At 37.1% G+C, this 18,350-nt stretch overlaps 1 protein-coding gene across 9 annotated transcripts in view; it reads left to right on the top strand.

Moving 5' to 3' along the window:
- Positions 1 to 18,350, top strand: part of LOC108445561 — a 62,431-nt gene that overhangs the window by 29,938 nt on the left and 14,143 nt on the right. For 7 of the 9 annotated variants that reach the window (XR_001860459.1, XR_001860456.1, XR_001860460.1 and 4 more), the window contains exon 2: positions 5,965 to 6,083. Coding sequence is in view for 2 of the 9 variants with exons in the window: in XM_017729723.1 (XP_017585212.1) it covers positions 5,965 to 6,083 (119 nt within the window). In the remaining 7 variants the exon portion in view is untranslated. Of the gene's footprint in view, positions 1 to 118; positions 267 to 5,964; positions 6,084 to 18,350 lie in introns of all 9 variants that reach the window. The other 2 variants (XR_001860458.1, XR_001860457.1) reach the window with 2 other exon arrangements.

Here is an 18,350-nt window from a genome sequence, read left to right as displayed (position 1 = left end):
AGACCTTTATAGTGACACTAGTGATTTTTCCTTGGGGAATGTCAAGATCAGTTATTGACTGATCTATTGGACATATCCTAAACTACCAAACAAAATCCTTTATTTCTTTGTCTTCTAGACAAATCACCACAGAGTTGCAGACCAGCAATGAAGGGAACTGAGGGCAATTTGACCACCATCATCTGTGTCTGTTCCCCAGAAGTCGATGAAACACAATCGGGTCTCTAAGGTACATCCCAGAGACTAGTTGCTGTGCCATTCAATTAGTAAATGATTAAAACAAGATGTTTTCTTCGATTACATTAAGGTACTAGCAGCAGTGAGGGCTATTACCTTCTATCAAAGAGTCTACCTTTCCAAATTATGTTTATTAACACATCATTAACAATGTGCCACCTTCAGCCAAATGATCAGTGGTCTCAGGTACGAAGTAAAGATCATTACAGAACTCCACCACCTGCCTTATTTGAGCAAATCAAGTACATCTAAATCACAGACTGCACAGAAATCTTCCAATGCTAGTTTTCATCTTCAGCTTTGTGGTTTTTTGCCAAACCCATAAGCCGCCTTCTGAGGAATCAACAAAACCATTCAGAGATAGAGTTAAATGTTTTTGAAACTAAAACATTTTTCTTTTCAAAAGAACAGGACCCCAGGTAAATGATGCCTTTTAATACAGCACATGAAAATTTCAATTATGGAAATCATTATTCTAGGCACTATGTGCCATTTTATATTCCCAGCAGGATTTTTTTCATCTCATCAAGAGTTTCCAAGGCTGTTTAGTGCTCCTGTATATGCAAAACACATTTAAGGGCCCCCAAGAAGATCTGTTAATTAAAAAGCCTAGTCAAGTGGTCAGACAGACTGGAACTTGAGGATTATAGGTAAGAGGGATGAAATGAAGGCTTGGAAATTATAATTTCTCTTTCTGTGGTAGCAGCCAAAACAGCTGTTATAAACTGGGCAAATTAAAGATGTGGCTGACTAAGCCAGCAGTCTGGAAACAAGACATTGCAAAAACATAACAGCAAGTCATCTGCACCCCACTTTTAAAAAGCCAAAAGTGCTGACCATTTCTTTTTTACTCTCTCTTCCTGTTATTCTGATCTGTCACAAATATCCTCCAGCTGGTACCCTTCCAGCCCTTGTTCACCAGTTGTAGTTTCCCACCCCCCATCTTAGGGAGTTAATAGTAATTCCCAGGACTGTAGACAAGTGTTCCATAGTGGGAGTAGTCAGCACACAAGAAAGGACATGTTTAAAAGGAGAACAGGTGAAATAACAGAGTTGAAGTTCTATTCTTTTTTTTTCGCATATGAGAGTTCATGTAAAAACAGTCTTCCCATACTGAACAATATTTATCATTCCTTGAGAGCTGTTTCATCTGCCCAGTACAATCAGCATCTAGGTACAGAAAGGTCTCCAATTATAAAAGACAGATTACTACCACGCTTTCCAGATACATTTATTAAGTGTCTTGTAATTGACTATTTTCAGGGAAAAAAGAAAAATAATCCAGCCCTTTTTCTTTCTACATTTTCTAGTCTCTAGATGAGATGAAAAACATTGTTTTGCACCAATATTTTTAAAAGGGTTAAAAATAGTTATGCCATGAGCTAATGAGGCTATACATATTTTTTCCATATCAGAAAGTGATGAAGGATCTATTAATTACTGTATAAGTAAGTTACTTAAAAAAACCCCCCAAAAAATCACAGAACAAGCCCTGTGTCTTTTCTCAACAGCAGGTATGGACTTTCCATTAAAAGAAGAATAAACAGCTTTTAGGTCAGTGTTGCTGAGCTAGAATTTGTCTCAATTTATATTAACAAACTTGTGGCCTATTTTTGATCTTATTTTATACATCGTGAATGGATACCTCTCAGTCTATTTCCTCTATGTTTATTTGTATTCAAGACAAACTCATCATTTCAGGTTTGTGGTAGATGCATTTTTAAGTGTTGCCATTTCAGTCCTACACTAACGATGCTGTTAATAATGTTGCTGCATTGAAACATTGCATCTGATTTGAGGCACACTTAAGCCCTTTGCAAACAATTATTCATTAAATACATTTGAAAACTGTTTATGAGATTCATACCATAAATCTTTAACGGACACAAAATTGATACAGGCAAGCTAAATACTCCATATTTTATCAGAAATTAGTTTTTGGTGGCATGGGGCCTTTGTCTGATGCTTTTACCTGAAACAAATCAATTGCCATTTTGCATTTTCCTACAAGTCTAAGAGGATGAGAGAACAGAAAAAGAATTCTAAAGGTTAAACCCCATATTCAGTACAGTCTCTCCCCCGCCCCTCTGTTATAGTGGGTATTTGAGGTTCTTAACATCTCCTCCCACACAGTTTCTCTGCTTCATAAGCAGAAAGCAGCTGCTGGTTCTTTCAAGTCTAGCAGTTAGTTGACATTTACCAATAGTTTATGGTTTTCATTCTACCTTAGCAAGGAAAAGGGCTAAGAATATCAGTTTTAAAGAGCGAATACTAAACCTTTATATTTCTAATTCCCCCCACCCCAAACTGGAAGGGCCAGCAGCCAAGGTTTTTTGTGGCCCTTAAGAAAGGGACAAAGAATGCTGTGAACCAGCACAGAGAATAGGACTAATGGGTCCTGACTTTACTGTTAGAATTCTTTCCCCCAGAAAACATCTCATTGCAAGTCTTGACCAGCAGAGCTGATTTAATTATTTCCCTTTCAATCCCGCTTTCTACAAAACCACTGTGTACAATGTTGGTTGCATATCTGACTTGACAAACTGGGCAGCATTACTTAGAAACTACCATAAAAAGAAAGACAAGTCTTATTATTACACCTATGATATGATGCTTTGATAGTAGAGATGGGAGGAATGACCAAGGTCTAGGATATATCACAGAAAATGCTATTTTCCTGAGCAAGGAGAAAAAACCCAGCTGAAACATATACAAAGAAAATGTTAAGTCCTGCAAACACTGCATAGCACACTCATGTGAAAGGTTACCCCCTACAGTTTAACTCCCCCCTCCAGGCACAAGCAGACACAGGCTATGATACAGTGCTGACATGTGACTTCACTCCCAGATAAATGCATCGATATGAGTCTGTTTAAGGTTTGTCTTTCTGAAATTTATCTTGAAAATAATTAAAATTATGGTTTGTTAAATACATGAAATGATTATATCAAAATACAGATGAAAAATGATACCGTCATGGCCACTATTTCAACAGTGGAATACTCTTTCTAAAATTATTTTCAGATTTTCAGGCATTTTGAAATCCTAATAAACAAAATGTAGTCAGAGATGGCTCTCTTTTAGGGCAAGTTTCTACACAAAGGGAATTGGGAAAACAGAAGTGATCTGATAAGCAAAATTCCCCCCAAATCAGGATGTAAAAACCACCATACTTGTAGTTAACAGCTTGCTAAAACCCCCAGCAAACGTAAACTCAGAAGCCAGTCAGACAGTAGTACTGTGTTAATCTCATGGACTTTTCCAGAGCAGAAATCTAGAGTACAAAAGCCTGATGATATTTGTAACAGTAAATAGTATCTGATGATATTTACCAACAAAGAGTTTTAAAAAAGGCAACATTAACAGGACTGCTGTAGATGCAAAAAGGAACTTGGAACATGCAATTACTAGATGGCTCCAAACTTTACGTAATGTGTTTAAAGCCACAAAAGTAAACCATCCCAGACAGCTCAGCACACAGATAGTGCAAGAAAATACCATACTGGTTTTTCCAGGTCTAGGTCAGGACACTTGAAGACATCTATGACTGAACATGGTGTCTTCTCGCTAAATCAAGGCTTCCATGACTGAACATCATAGAGGCAGTTATAAAAGTCATACTGGTTCACAACATCTGCAGGAACTCAGTGCAGCAGTCTGCACATGTGTTAAACAGGCAGCACTAAAAACTATAAATACAGGTCAAAGCAAAATGAAAATATACTTGAAACAAAGACTTTCACATCAATAACAGGAATAAAACATGGAGACAAGCTTTTCTGCAGGTCAGCAAGCTAAAAGCACTAAGAGAAAAAGCAGTTTGCAGCAACCCACACACAATAGATCCTGAGCATCACTTGCTTTTATCATGTACAGCACTTACGGGGCACTAGATTTTTCTAAACAGCATCCAAAGCATACTTTAAAGTCCATCCAACAAACATCTGAATGACAGAGCAGACAAGTATTTCAAAGAGATCAAACATACACCAATGGGTACCTCTTGTTCCCTTGAATTAAAAGTGAAGAGCAGCTTATCTGGAAAGCAGAATCTAATTAAAAATTATCTTTTCCAAAGAATAAAGGAGAAAAGCACCAATCTCTAAGCAAGGTGGAAACTCAGCTGGAGATAGACAGCAGCGTCTGTTTCTTTTTGCAAAGTAATGATTCAGAAACACATTCAAAACCACATTTAAGTGGTAAACATTAAAACATGAAGTACTAAAAATGAGGCTCATGGGAGCACCACCTTTCCTCCCCCACTAATAGAAGCTTTAGGGAAAATCAGATATACCTGTATTCAAGTACATAAGAAAAAAAAATGATCTGTAGCATCTTAGCACACATGCTTTTAGAAAGACATTTGACTGATTTCAATTAGCATTTGTACTTCAAAAGAGATGATGTAATAGTCAGAGCAGCTTGGGTTTTTCATGTTTTTGTATGAATGGAAAAGAGATTCAGGCACATCAGATTGATTATTTTATATTCTTCCATAGAGAGTCGTGTTGACTTTATGAAAAGGACTTTTTTTTTTCCCCCTCAAACTTGTTTACTTCTGTTTGGTTTTATATTTTTTAAAGAAGACCTCACATTGTCAACATTTGCTCTAGTTTTCATTATGCATAAGTAAGTACAAGTGCACAGACAGCAAGATGTTTCTCTGCAATTCTCAGTGGAATAAAACCAAGAATTTTCCATTGCTCCTGAGCTCTTCAGCCACAGCATTTTCTTTAAATACACATACAGTTTCTTCAGTTTCATTACTAGGAGAAAACTATATCATTATTATATTTTTTCTTTACTAGACAACATGAACAATAGATCTATGCATTACTGTTAAGACTAGTTAAGAAAATATTCCTTCCTCAGAGAGATACAGAGATGTTAGAAATTTTATTATTAGACTAAAGAGAGGTATGTCTAAGTTATTTTAATTTTCTTTTGGGAAAAGGACCTTATGATAAAAGAAAGAGGAGGAGAAAAAGTAGGCAGCACGATCCTTTGCAGATAGATAGTCTGATCATTGAGACTTTCACACAAAGTATCAAAAACTCCGGTTTCCAGGCCCTTCTCCAACAACAACAAAGCTCTGACATTCCGGAGGCACACCAAAACACCAGGCCATCAACCCTTCTAGGGCGGCAAGGGGGCTTTTTTCACTCTCCTCACACAAAAGGCCTTCCCAAAAAAACTTATTGAAAAATATATTTCTTCAAAACCTCCTGCATTTTCCCCACAGAGTAAAAAAAAAAAACCATGAAGTTTTTAACCATATGTAGTTACTGTTTTGCATAGAACTGCAATTGCAGTTGCAATAGTTGAGAAACTAACAGAATGAGAAAAAAAACCCCTCTCCTATAAAGTTCTAAAATACCTTTAATCATATTACAAGCTTAATGCATTATATTAATTTTTTAAATTAACACAGTTAGACTTTAAGATCAAACAGAGAAGAGAAAAAAGATTGTAATCCAACAAAAGCATGTTATAAAAACACTGTTCAAAACAGGTCAAGTATTTTCTTGTGCTTGAAGGCTAACAAAGGGGTTTTTCCTTAAGGCAGTCATTAGGTGTTTTTATTTTTGTTACTCTTTTTTAAAAATGGTAAGATTTCTACCCCTCTATTAGATACACTCTAATCTGTATTCCTACGAATAACAGTTTTCTTAAGACTTTTTTTTGCTGTTAGTTGTGATAGGATTGCTTTCTCTTTGCATTTTGCAGACCACAAGCCTCAGAAGATCACTGTGGAAGAAACACACTGGGCGAACCCATCCTGTTGATATGACACAAAGTACAGCCCAGTTTGGTATTCTTTCCACTCTGAAGGAGTCTCACATCAGGTAGTAGAAGCAAACTTATTTCTTTGCTGTTGAATGACTACTCTTTTCTTCCCAGACTTCCCCCCTTAGGCAAAATTTACGCTTTAATATTCTGGAGAACCTTTAAATTGGTGCTGTCCAAGGGCCATAATAAGATGTGGCCATTCCACGCAGTCTGGGGGAAGAAGGGGACTGGTCACAGAGACCCCCACACCTTCCCTTTCTGTCAGAGCCAAGGAAAGTCCATTAGAACTGACAGGGCATGCAGAAAGCAGGAGAGAGGGGTAATTGTGTTTAAAAGCTATGTAGTTCCAGCCTCATTTAGGAAATGCCTCCAGGCTTGCTCAAGAGTTTAGCAATAAACATAGACCACAAAGAAAAGTGAGTGTTCAACTCTACATGCCCAGAAGGGAGAGAAGGTCCTTTTCTCCATATTCCTAAGCCCATGCTAGCCCCTCCAATCTTCCTCCCATGAAGTAGGATTCCAGGAATCATCTCCATTTTTCTTATCCTGAAGGCAGAACTGTATACTGTTAACAGTTTCTAGAATCTTGATTACAAATTTCTATTACAATAAAGCATCAGTGTCATCACCTGAAATCAAGAATCTGTCTTGCTAAATCTCGTTTAAAAAAGTCATTTTCAGCCTAAGCCAACTAGGAAAATAGAAATGGCCGCAGAGTTTCAGAACAGAAAAAAGTCACATTTGTTTTTTTTTCTGCCACAAGTGGCAATTACAGTTGGTACCTGAGCAGCTTTCTGCTCTAACCAGCAGATCACTATGGCATTTAGGATAATTTAAATTATCTGTAATGATGAATTAAGATTGGATAACCCACAACCAGAATATACCCACAGTATTTAATGGAGCAATTAAATGTGGAAAGAACCCAGGATCAGCTCCCAACCCTGTCATGAACACATTCAAGAAATTGGAACAGATGGACATTCGACCATAGTAGGACATATTCTGAAATAATAGCAAAAATATGGGAACAACCACAACTAAAGTTGTTCTCACATGCTTTGTTTTTACTGACTCCAAGCTTTTTTAAGCTTTTAGTGTCCTATAAAAACAGTCCTATGAAACAGCTGGAGAAACACTGAAGCTGAACATCTAGAAACACTTACATAGACAGGTTTATGCACAAACTGTGACCATGACTGCATGATTAAGGTGGAGGGTCTAGAGCCCAAGTCCATCCAGGAACAACTGAGGCAACTGGGGTTATGAAGTCTGGAGGTTCAGGGTAGAATTTATCACTCTCTACAACCACCTCATAGGAGGCTGTAGCAGAGTGTGTCTGAGTGTCAAGTGTACGTTTTTTCCCAAGTAACGAGTGATAGGAAAGAGAAAATGGCCGCAAGTTGTACCAGGGGCCATTGAGGTTTGATATTAGGAAAAAATTCTCCATCAAAAAGTCTGTCAAGCATTGGAAAAGAGTTCCCAGAGAAGTGATAAAGTCACCATCCCTGCAGGTACTTAAAAGACATGTAGATGTGGTGCTCTGGGACAAGATTTGAGTAGAGGACCTGGCAGTGTTAGGTTTACTGTTGGACACTGATCTCACATGCCTTTTCCAACCTGAATTATTAAATGAATGACAGGTTCAAATCACTGTGTTATCATGTATGCTGCTTTAGATAATGGCTAATTCCTCCCTTACACGATATTTAAAATGTCATCATTATATTATCAAATCCAAGTGGTTCTTGCACTCACCTGGGTCATATGAATGCATTTAAAGACTGAAATCCATAATATAGTTTCCTTCCTAATGTATACACACGTTCCTATAGCCACAGTGAAAGTATTTCTACAGATACAACATTATCAGAGAGCCAAATTGTATCCTTGCTGTCCAACAATTACAGCACCACTCCATACAGGAAAAAAAAGGAACATCTGGAATTCTGCTCTCATGAGGGCAGCTGGGACTGCACTGCTACATCAGGAAATGAACTATGCTCAGGTTATAAAATATACTTGGGGCTTTTCACAGAAAACTAACAACCATCCTGGTATTGAAGAAGTTACTTGTGTACCAGGCATTTAGTAGGAAAAGTTTCTCAAAGCACATAGCATGCTTTTCTGACCCAGAGAAATAGTGCAGATTTTCTCTATATTTAAATCCCATTGAGCGTGGATTGCTCCCTTTCATTTCATAAATTATTTCCCAAGTAGAAAACTAGTGGGATAACTAAGACTGATTTTACCAAACCTGCCATGAAGAAGAGTTTTTTCCACTGCCTCATAATCTGATCTAATTAAAAACAAGTTTGGGTAAGAGCTAGCTATTACTTCTCTCAAGTTCTGCTTTGGTTTCATGTTACTCCTCAGAGTTTGTGGCAAGAAGTGATAGAAACATTTATTAATTTCTCTTCAGACAAAACTGAAAATTACTGATTGCAGTAGCCAGGAATAGTGGCCCAAGCAAAATCTTTCTTTACTAATATTGTTGAGAAAGAAATAAACAGACAATTGCTTTCAGTTGGCCAACGTACCATTTTGTATTTCATTGACTGTTCTGATCAAGATTCCTTCCAAGATCAAAACATTCCTAAGATTTCTTTTTTGCACATATTTGCACAACATTTTGAAGGAACCTGAGTTGTTCTATGAATGCACAGGTTCAGTAGAAAGCCATCACAAGTTTGAAAGACCCTGTTTCTATACACTTGAGAGGCACTAGATAAAGAAAATGCTCAAATTACTTCAGTTTAGAAACTTTGGATCTTAGCAAATACAAGATTAATAAGAATAAATTAATTATTCTTCTTCAATTCTATTTACCTTCAGTATTAAGTAGATCCATATCTGCTCCACATGCTTTGAATTTTAGCTGTAATTTGTTTTTAAGTGAGAAAAGAAAGGCATACTTAAATACACACATTTCCCACACTTCAAATTTGAGACTTCTACTATAAAGAGAAACAACTTTTCTGAAACACTGTACCTATCCCTTTAGCAACTTTTAATATTTAGTTATTTGTTCAGAGTATAAGTTGGCTTTAATTTTTGTCAACATTACATGAATCTTTTCAAAAGAGTCCATCCACTTAGCCAAAACTGGAAACAGCTAGTATTTACATGGTATAGTACCAGACCTACACACAGTGAACCAGTTTGAGGAGGGGAAAAAAAAGCCTAAGTGATATTTACAACAGCATTTGATCAGGATAAAGAAATAATGCAACTATTGTAACAGTCTCCTGCTAGAAGTGGTGGAGCACTTTCAACAAGTTTCACTTACACAGCATTTCTTCTCCTCCTTTGAAATGTGTTCTAAAAAAAGCTTCACAATTAACATATTGTATCCATTTTGCAAAGTTTTCAAAGATCAAGAACTGTTTCTGGAAAGGCTCATTCCAATGTGGCAAATAATTAGTGCATACATTACACCAAGGTGCATTAAATGTTTGGCATCTGTGAGGGTACAGAAACATGTACTTACACACAGTTAAGTTCAATAACCAAAACAAAGTCAGATATAATTTATAATGGGGGAAAAAAAGAAAACGGAAAAAAGAGAGCAAGGGAAAGGAGAAGAAGTCTAAACGGCAGAAAACATTACAACAGCCAAGTGGAAACAAATGAGATATTATAGCTGGGGTGCAGTCACAGGACTATGTGTAACTCTGTTACAGCTAAACACCAAGAGCTTCTGGTGAAACTAGTTCTGTGTGTGACTTTAGTAAAAAGTATAAAGAAGCATATTCAAAGGCCAACGAGTACAAAGAAAACATAGTCATGACTATTCACAATAGCGAATTCTGTACTGAATGTGTGGATGGGACGTGAGTGAGGCAAATAGAAGCAGCCCCCCTTTGCCTGGGATCTTTGTAGTGACACAAGCCAAGCAATCTAAACAGAAAATGTCTGCCTGTGCTAGGAGGGGAAGACATAAAACACCACAAAAACAAACTGCTTTCCTCATGGAAGAATAGTAACTTTGGACAACATTTGGCACCACAAGTTCAAAGGGCTATTTCATCTGCATTGTAAGTACGGAACCAGAGATCTTACAGTATTCCTGTCTCCATGCTATTGTTTTCTGTGCCATTAATGGCATTTAAATTATAGACCTGCTGTAGCCATGTAGTCAAAACACCCCACCATCCAATGAGACACTGTATTATAATGTCAGCATGTCTGTGTTTTAGCTGTGCTTTCATATACTGTACTTCTCTTCAATCACCCTTTTTCTCTGCCAAATAGATACAAGAAGACAAGTCTATCTTTAGCTCCAGAAAAATTTCTTACTCAGGCAGCTGCAATACTTCATTCATCACATATCCAAGTCTCCTGTTTACAGCAATGAAATTTTTAGACGTACAAACAGTAGAGAGGCGGATAAAAACGATTCATGGAGAATTTGAAACAAAAATACAGGATATGGTTAGGGAGTCAGAAATAATATGCTTCAAGGCAAACCAACTTCTACACTACATCAGGTGGGATTTTTTGTTTCTTTTGGGTTATTTTGAGTATTTTTTATATGTACTTTCAGTAAAGTAATCCATATTTACTGAAATACTGTTTCCCAGAAGTATAATACTGTATGTATTGACCTTTACATACAGTTATTCACAATGACAAATATTGATTAAATAACTTATTCTTTGACACCATCTTAAAAGAAAATATATTGAGATTTCTAAACAATTTCATGACTAAATCTGAAACGCTTCTTTTTCTAAATTATACTGCTAAAAAAGCTAAACCAATCATAGCAAGTCACTAACCAGCTAGGTAGCAAATTCAGAATTTTAGCCAGCATTTAAAACTTTTTTCAACCTCAAAAGCCTTAAGCAAGCTGTTTCAAGGTCACAACACTCCTGGGGCAGGAAGGGGGATATCTGCTCCTGTGAGCTGGTCTGCTGCTTGTAGCCCTCAGACAGACAACTCCACTTAAGACAAAAGATTTAAATATGGAACAATCTTCAAGATCCCATGATTTCCTACGTTCTGCATGTGCAATTCATCATCTCAAGCACTCAGACCCTCAAAGTATTCACATAAAGAAAAAAACCACGATATTAAATTAGTCAGCTGATTTTATTCTGTATTGGCTTATTTTTAATGCCATATGTAAAACAGCAGTGGCTTTTGCTTATTAAAGTCATAGTCTCAATTGAGGAAACTAAATATCAGGAATCCATGAAAACTTTTGTGCCAAGAAAATCTAGGGCAACTGAATATATTTAACAGTTCAACTAAACTTTTAAAGTTGTTTCCACTGAGCAGGGGAAGACAAATCAGCCTACTATTTTCTTTCAAAATCTTGAAGTTATTTTTTCTAAATGAAAAAAGCTTTTCCTATCTTAGTGACCTAGCTTCTTTATTTGTTTGTTTTCCCCTCCAATGCAGTGTGATTTATCTCCTCCCACACTCCATTTTCAGCATCATCCAAAGTTACAGTGATTTGGCATTGGACAGAGGACTATGGAAGCGTAACAAAACTCCACCCAGCTTTTCACTCATCCTTTCTCACAGGCAAACCACAGCAAAAGGTCACTACACTACAGCCATTGGAGACAGTCATGCATATATAGGAAGATCCCAAATGTTGGGTTTTTTTAGTGTCAATAGTCAGAAGGATATACTTCCTATTCCTGACCTTTAGAACAGAAAGCTCAGTATCATTCAGATACAGAAGTTCTTCTGAAACATCTGACAAACATTTAAAAGTAAACCTACTTTAAAGTCTTGTGCTGTCTGAACTATCTCTATCAACAGAAGGGCCTCTGATGCAGTTCAGTCAAAACTTATCAATCCATACTCAGAATGACTGAAATCAGAGACACTTTGGAAATAAGTGAGGTTAAAAGGGACCTCAGTCCCTCACCTAGTCCAGTGCCTGACTCAAACCAGAGAAAAGCCTAGAATTTCCCTGTGCTGGGTAACTTGTCCAAATTTGACATATCAACAAGATGAAAGATACCAGCCTCCACTCACATGTCAATAATACAAGGCAAAATTTTATATATTTATTTGATAAAAAATGTACATAGAGGCTTATATCAGCCAATGACTGAATTGGAAGAAATCTACATTTTATCTATAATATTTAACTGTTCTTCACGACATGTTTCTCCTTTGTGAAAAGAAACAACTGTGGTATGCCAGATACTACCCATAGCAACTATTGCTAAATGCACTCAGTTTAGACTAGAACACTAGGTAATGGTGTATTAAGTGACTTGGTATGATCACTGAATCTTGATATGGACGATCCTTTGAAAATACTTTAAGTTTTCAAATTGTTTTCATCGGACCATATTTATCAATGCCCCATTGATATTTAATTTCTTATAAATTAATGTCATTCACTACAACTGCCCAAAGGCTCTTAAGGAGTTGGTGGAGTCAGTCTGGACTAGACTCATTCCAAGTACTGATGGTTTGTTCTGATAATTCAAACAGAAAATCCTCCTTGCACAGAAGTAATCATCCTTTCCTAAACTCAACTTTAAAAATTAGCACAAAAATTTCCATTTAACTTCATAAAAAACAAAGTAAAGTAACATCAGGCCCTTTTCCAAAACCTACTTTGAAGACATACTGTCTTCAGGATAGCCCAGAGCTATCCCTGGAACAACTCACTGTTTATTAGTGAATATGATAATTCCCCCCAAAAGATTCTGTTAAAAGATACTAAGTTTGAGTTTTCAAGAACTGCAGATCTTCTGCATAGAGTTTGCCTCCTTTAATTGATTCAGTAAACTTGATCTCTGACCTTTAAATAAGGGTTAAAATATCAGGTATTCTCTTCAGACATCTTGAAAAGATGTGGTATTTCCTGAAAAACATTTAATTCATACTTGACAATCAGCTGTCTGTAACCTGTGTTTCAGGAATAAAATGAAAGAACTTACTCAGGAAACAAGTAGAATACCTTTTCCTCTACCCCATGCTCCAAACTGGGATATCAGGGCCATTTTTAAACTTACTGGTATATCCTATTGACGAGGTCAACATTCCCTGACAGAATAGGAAGAGGACTGCATTTGAACACAAACCAAAGTGAGAATGCTGAGTACCCTCTGCATTCCTTCTTACAAATCTCAAGTCTCATGTTAGACTACATATTTCCAAGATTGTCAGGGATGTATATTAATGATTGCATGCATTCCACTTTACACCTTGTTATATATTTTCATATCTTTTTCCTTTTTAAAATCAAAGGAAAACACCATTTTATTATTCAATTTAGGATGTATCAAAAAGAAATAGGTGTACTACTTTTCCAATATATGTGTTCTATACAAGTTGTTGAAGACCAACACTAAATGTTTAGGTCAGTATACTTTCTAGCAGATATTATTGTTGGAGCACTGATAGAAATAAGCCTTTAAAAAAAGCCCAATAAAAAATATTTTGAATTTCTTCTCAACTACATAGAAAGTTTGTGCTTTGTGAAGCCCAGCAAAAAGACAAAAATATTTGACGCTGTAAAGCCTTTTTACTTTTTACCATCAAAGATACCTATTCTTTCAAATGTGCCTCAAAGACCCTCTTTTATTCAGACCTGTTTACACTCAGTCATGTTCTTGGTGACCAAATTTTGAACTTCCTGATAACTCATGAATGCATAGAAATATTTTAAGTTTTTCAGACATTTCTCTGGTTTCTCCACAAACTCCTTCAACTATGTCTTCCAATTTCAACTTGCATACAATGACAGCACAACTGTCTGGAATACTTCATTTCTACAGAAAAAAAACCCAGCCACACATATTTAATCATTTTCTTGCACAGTCAAGTGGCAAGCACCTATATTCAGGGACATGTGATGGGACTGAAGGTGACACAAAGTAGAAACTATTCCTCCTCTCCACACTTTTCACTGCTCAACATCACTCAAAGGCATAGGGTTGTATAGAAACTTGCACCAGGCCTACCACAACTATAAGTTTTAAATACTGTTATAGATTTAATGATATGAAAAATAAATTTGGGTAAAACTTAAGCTAGCACACTAGAAAGAGCTTGCATATCAGTTCAACAATTAATTACTTCTATAATCAGACAATTTACCATAGATACTCTCTGGAGTGAATGTGAATTAGCATAATCTGTGAACTGCTTCCCTGAGCTCATCCAGACATCTCTTTTTAAGCTGCAGGTTTGGACACACATTTTTTTAATGGCATACCTGACAGATGAAACATTATCAGTTTTCGTTATTAAGCGCCTATGTTTGATTTGAAGAAATACTTGAAGAGCAAAGAAACCAAAAATCAACTCCAAATGCAAAAAGACTTCCCAAACCCACAGAAATATCTATGCCTGCATTCTGGTCCTGAAAAAATACCTCTATCACCTAATATAGGAAAAACCTTCTGATCATAATTTTCCCAAACATAAGAAAAACAGGAAACTATCTAAGCAAAGTATGATGAAAATGCCAAACCTAAATAGAATCACAAGTGAATATCCATGACAAGTTTAACAAGAAATTATATAAATAGCGCACTGAATTATCTTCAGTTTATAATTACAAACTAGTCATAAGCCACAGACACATTACCCCTTGCAATGCAATTGCCCAGCTGCCACAGTTCACAACAGAAAGAGCTCCCAAGGCTATTATTTCCCTTTTTCCAGTGCATTTTTTGCAACATATTTTTGAGTTTTATCTTTAGAGTCCAGCTGGAAGCATCCTTCTGTTGCCAGCTAGTTTTACCCTATAAACTCCCTCCCTCATGAAGGAAAAATGCAGAACAGGGGTGCAGTGGTGGCAGAAGCAGGAAAGGTAAAGGGGAGAAAATACAGTCAGAAGCAGTAGCTCTACCAGACCTGTGTATTAGGCAACATCTTTTTAGTCATAATAACTCTGGAAATGCACCTCATCATAAGCTATTACACACCACACCTCTCACAAGAATAGGCATGTTTGCCATATTTCTGTGCTCTCATTTTACATAAGCAACCTTTGTTCTCCTTGTCTCAAAGTAGCAAATGAAAAATCAAATGCAAGTCAGCAAGATTCATACTACAGCACATTTGTACAAGCTGTTTTCCCAAAAGGCATCTAGAGAAGAGTAACTAAATTAATTTCAATTACCTGATCTTCTGAGCAATAAACAACAACAAAAAAAATCAGCATAAAGTTTCAGTAATAAAGCAGTCAAACATGAGTAAGGAAGCTCAAAACTCAGTTAATGTCTTCCAAAGTCAATTTAAAAGGAAAATACCTTCTCAGGAAATCCCCACCTGAAAAGGAAAGTACTCCTTTATTAGGCCAACTCTAGTTGGCATACTCAGAGTAGAAGAAAACTGCATAGAACTTTTTAAGGTTCAACTTTGCAGATAGGAAAGGCAAAAACTCTTACACTGAAGGTAGATCATAGCATCCAAAATAGAGGTTATCAAAGGAGAAAAACTGCCTTGAATATTATAGGTTGCTCCCACTAGTAATTCTCCATATTAATAATCTGTAAACGAGAAATTTCTCTCAGAGCCGTTCTCCAACATTTTATCTCCAGAAAAGAGCTTGAAAGATATAGCAAGCCTTCTGTTTTTGTCTGGGCCACCCAACTGCTTGTTGACAGAGTAATAAACCCTACAGTTTGCTACAAATGAGTATTATTTTCTTTTATCTTCTCAGGTTTAACTTTCAGTGTAAGACTTAGCAAAAAGTTAATTTGCATTCTAAAAATCCTTTTCAGACCCTCAAATTCATATGCTAACATTTTCAGCTATCAAAATCATATGCATAAATACTACTTTCATACATTTATATTTCTCGAATTAGCAGTTGAAGCTAAGCTTTTTGATAATGGAAACAGACTTTGGGGCTCTGGTTTATCTGCTAAACCTCTCCCTGGAAAACTATAGAGCTGAAGAAAACACATCCTGCATGCAGATTTCTTGGCTGTGCAGTGTCACACATCACCCAGAAGCTGTCACTTCAGCAGAAGGAGCAATATCAACTTAGACCTATGATGAAAGCAGAACACCCAGGAAAGAATACATTAGCCTCTTAGTTAAGGACAAGAGAAGTCAACCATAACCCACAAACATTGCATCCATTTCCTAATTAGAAGGCAAATGGGAAGAGTCCTTAAAATAGGTTCGAGCAACGAAAGGTCTGGACTTACAGTTCCACTATATGCTGCAGTCATCTTCCAAGCATCTATATCCAAAATATCCATAGAGATTTATATCTAGGCAATACACAGAGCTTCACATATAAAAAGACTCTCCAAAGTCTGTAGGTTGAAAACAGTCCACTGTGGGGGAATTATGAGAGCCACAGGCCTAGAACTGCAGCCTTTGAACTTTGGATTTAATGTTGCTGGCCTTACAACATCATCACTAGAAATTTTCTCCTGGAATTTGGCCTGGAAAACACTTCTCTGGCAACTGACAAGGAGCAGGCACTTGTACTGACTTCCTCCGAAGAAGGAGCTTACCCACCCAGGGCATAGACCTTGGATTTCAAACCTAAACCCACCCCAGCTACAACGAGGTATTGTGATTGAGTTATGCTCCAAAATGTTTCCTCAAGAAGCAAAGAGCAATTTAATAATTCAGTTGGCAGCAGAGAATATGCCTGGCTACAGCTTGGTGATCAAGCCACCATCTTCCCACATATTTAGGATTTGCTCTGATGCCTGCTCAGAGGAGCAGAAAGCAGAGGGGAAGGGAAGTGCACACATTGTCAGCCTGTGGTACAGGGCACACTGAACTGAGGCCAGTGGGGCACTTCTGCAGAGAGGGGCTCAGCACCAGCCTGGCAAGACAGAAGTTGTCTGGCAGATATTTTGGTGGTCAGTGGCTTTGGGCTTCTCCATGGTGAGACAAGAACTGAATGCCTGTTTTGAGAATTCTGATTTTGAATTTTGATACTATGTGCTAATTAAGCACCTTAACCCCTCTGTGGAACAACACACTTAAAAATACTGCAGCTTGATCAGTCTTACACTAGGCTAATTTTGCAATGATAGTTTTTAGTAGGCATTTAAAACAATCTGCATATTTTAAGTGTGATTGAAAAATCTATTCTGTTCCTTCTTATACAAACAAATGGCTCTTAGCATTTTCAGAAGAGCTCCTGGATTCTATAAAAACTGGAAGTGCCATAAAGATACATTTACAATTATGAACAGATTTGTTTGCACATTTACCTTCAGCATTACTTTTTCCTAGTTTAATTTTAATATTACACCATTTTAATTCTCAGTATGGCAACTGTGCACAAACATCATCTGGGTGGCGAATGCTGGGGGCAGCTGAACTGCTTTATAGGAACTCTGCTGGGTGGTGTTCTGTGCATGTGCAAGGCAGTGTGATATTGGTGCTTAGACTTGACTGGAAGCAAAGCAGCTCGTTTAAAACAGAGGAATTTCTAAATTCACAGAGCTAAAGATCTGGCAAGTGAAGAACTAAATGACAAATACCACATCAGCTGAGCATAACAACATTCCACGTAATATAAGATACCCACCCTTTGAGACCAGAGACCAGTTTAACTCCTTAACCATGCAGGATGGCAAGACATTTGTTACATAACAGCAACTTCACATGGCATTTTTACATCCTGCCATCTTTTCACTAAAGAACAGAAGATTAGACTTCTACCCGCTCTGAGAGACAGGGAGTGGAGCCAGCAGCAATATTTAGCACAGAGTGACTGATTTCTGGCACCATCTAGCTTCCCCTGCAACAGGAATCTGGCAGCCTGGTAGGTGCTTTTCAAAGACACTGATTGAATAGTTGATACTAGTGCTACACAAAGGCTCAAGACAGCACAAGAAAGAATAAGAAATAAAGTAGTTTTGGGGCTTAAAACCTACTCTTTTTTTTTTTTTTCCCTCTTAATAAAGATAGTGAGTTAAAAATCCTGGGCAGAAAACCAAAGCCGAGAGAATGCAGACTGTTCATCATTCAGCTTCTCACTATGCAACTCTGCCAAATATCTATAATATACATGAAAGTATTCGACACAAAGAAGCCATAAAGCAAGCAATACTATTAACTGTTCATTTTCATGAGACATGGTATAATTTGAAGAGAACAGATTTGTTTTGACCAGTGAAACTATTCCTAATTCCACTCAAGAACTGCAAAACTCCAATGAGTCTTTGTAGCTATAAAGATAGTGGATTTTATACTCATTCAGTGCACTTAAGGGGTTTTGAACTCTAGAAACTTCAATTCATTGCCAGCAGATCTGTATGGAGAACTGCTGACCATTTGAGAAAAGCAGCCATGGTTTGTGCTGGATGTCAAAATTCATTAGCTGATGAGATATACAGCCTTTGGATGCTTGTGCTCTG

The sequence above is a fragment of the Corvus brachyrhynchos genome, unplaced genomic scaffold (assembly GCF_000691975.1).
Source record: "Corvus brachyrhynchos isolate BGI_N302 unplaced genomic scaffold, ASM69197v1 scaffold101, whole genome shotgun sequence".
NCBI classification, from domain to species: Eukaryota; Metazoa; Chordata; class Aves; order Passeriformes; family Corvidae; genus Corvus; species Corvus brachyrhynchos.
This window is presented reverse-complemented; position numbering and strand designations above follow the sequence as displayed.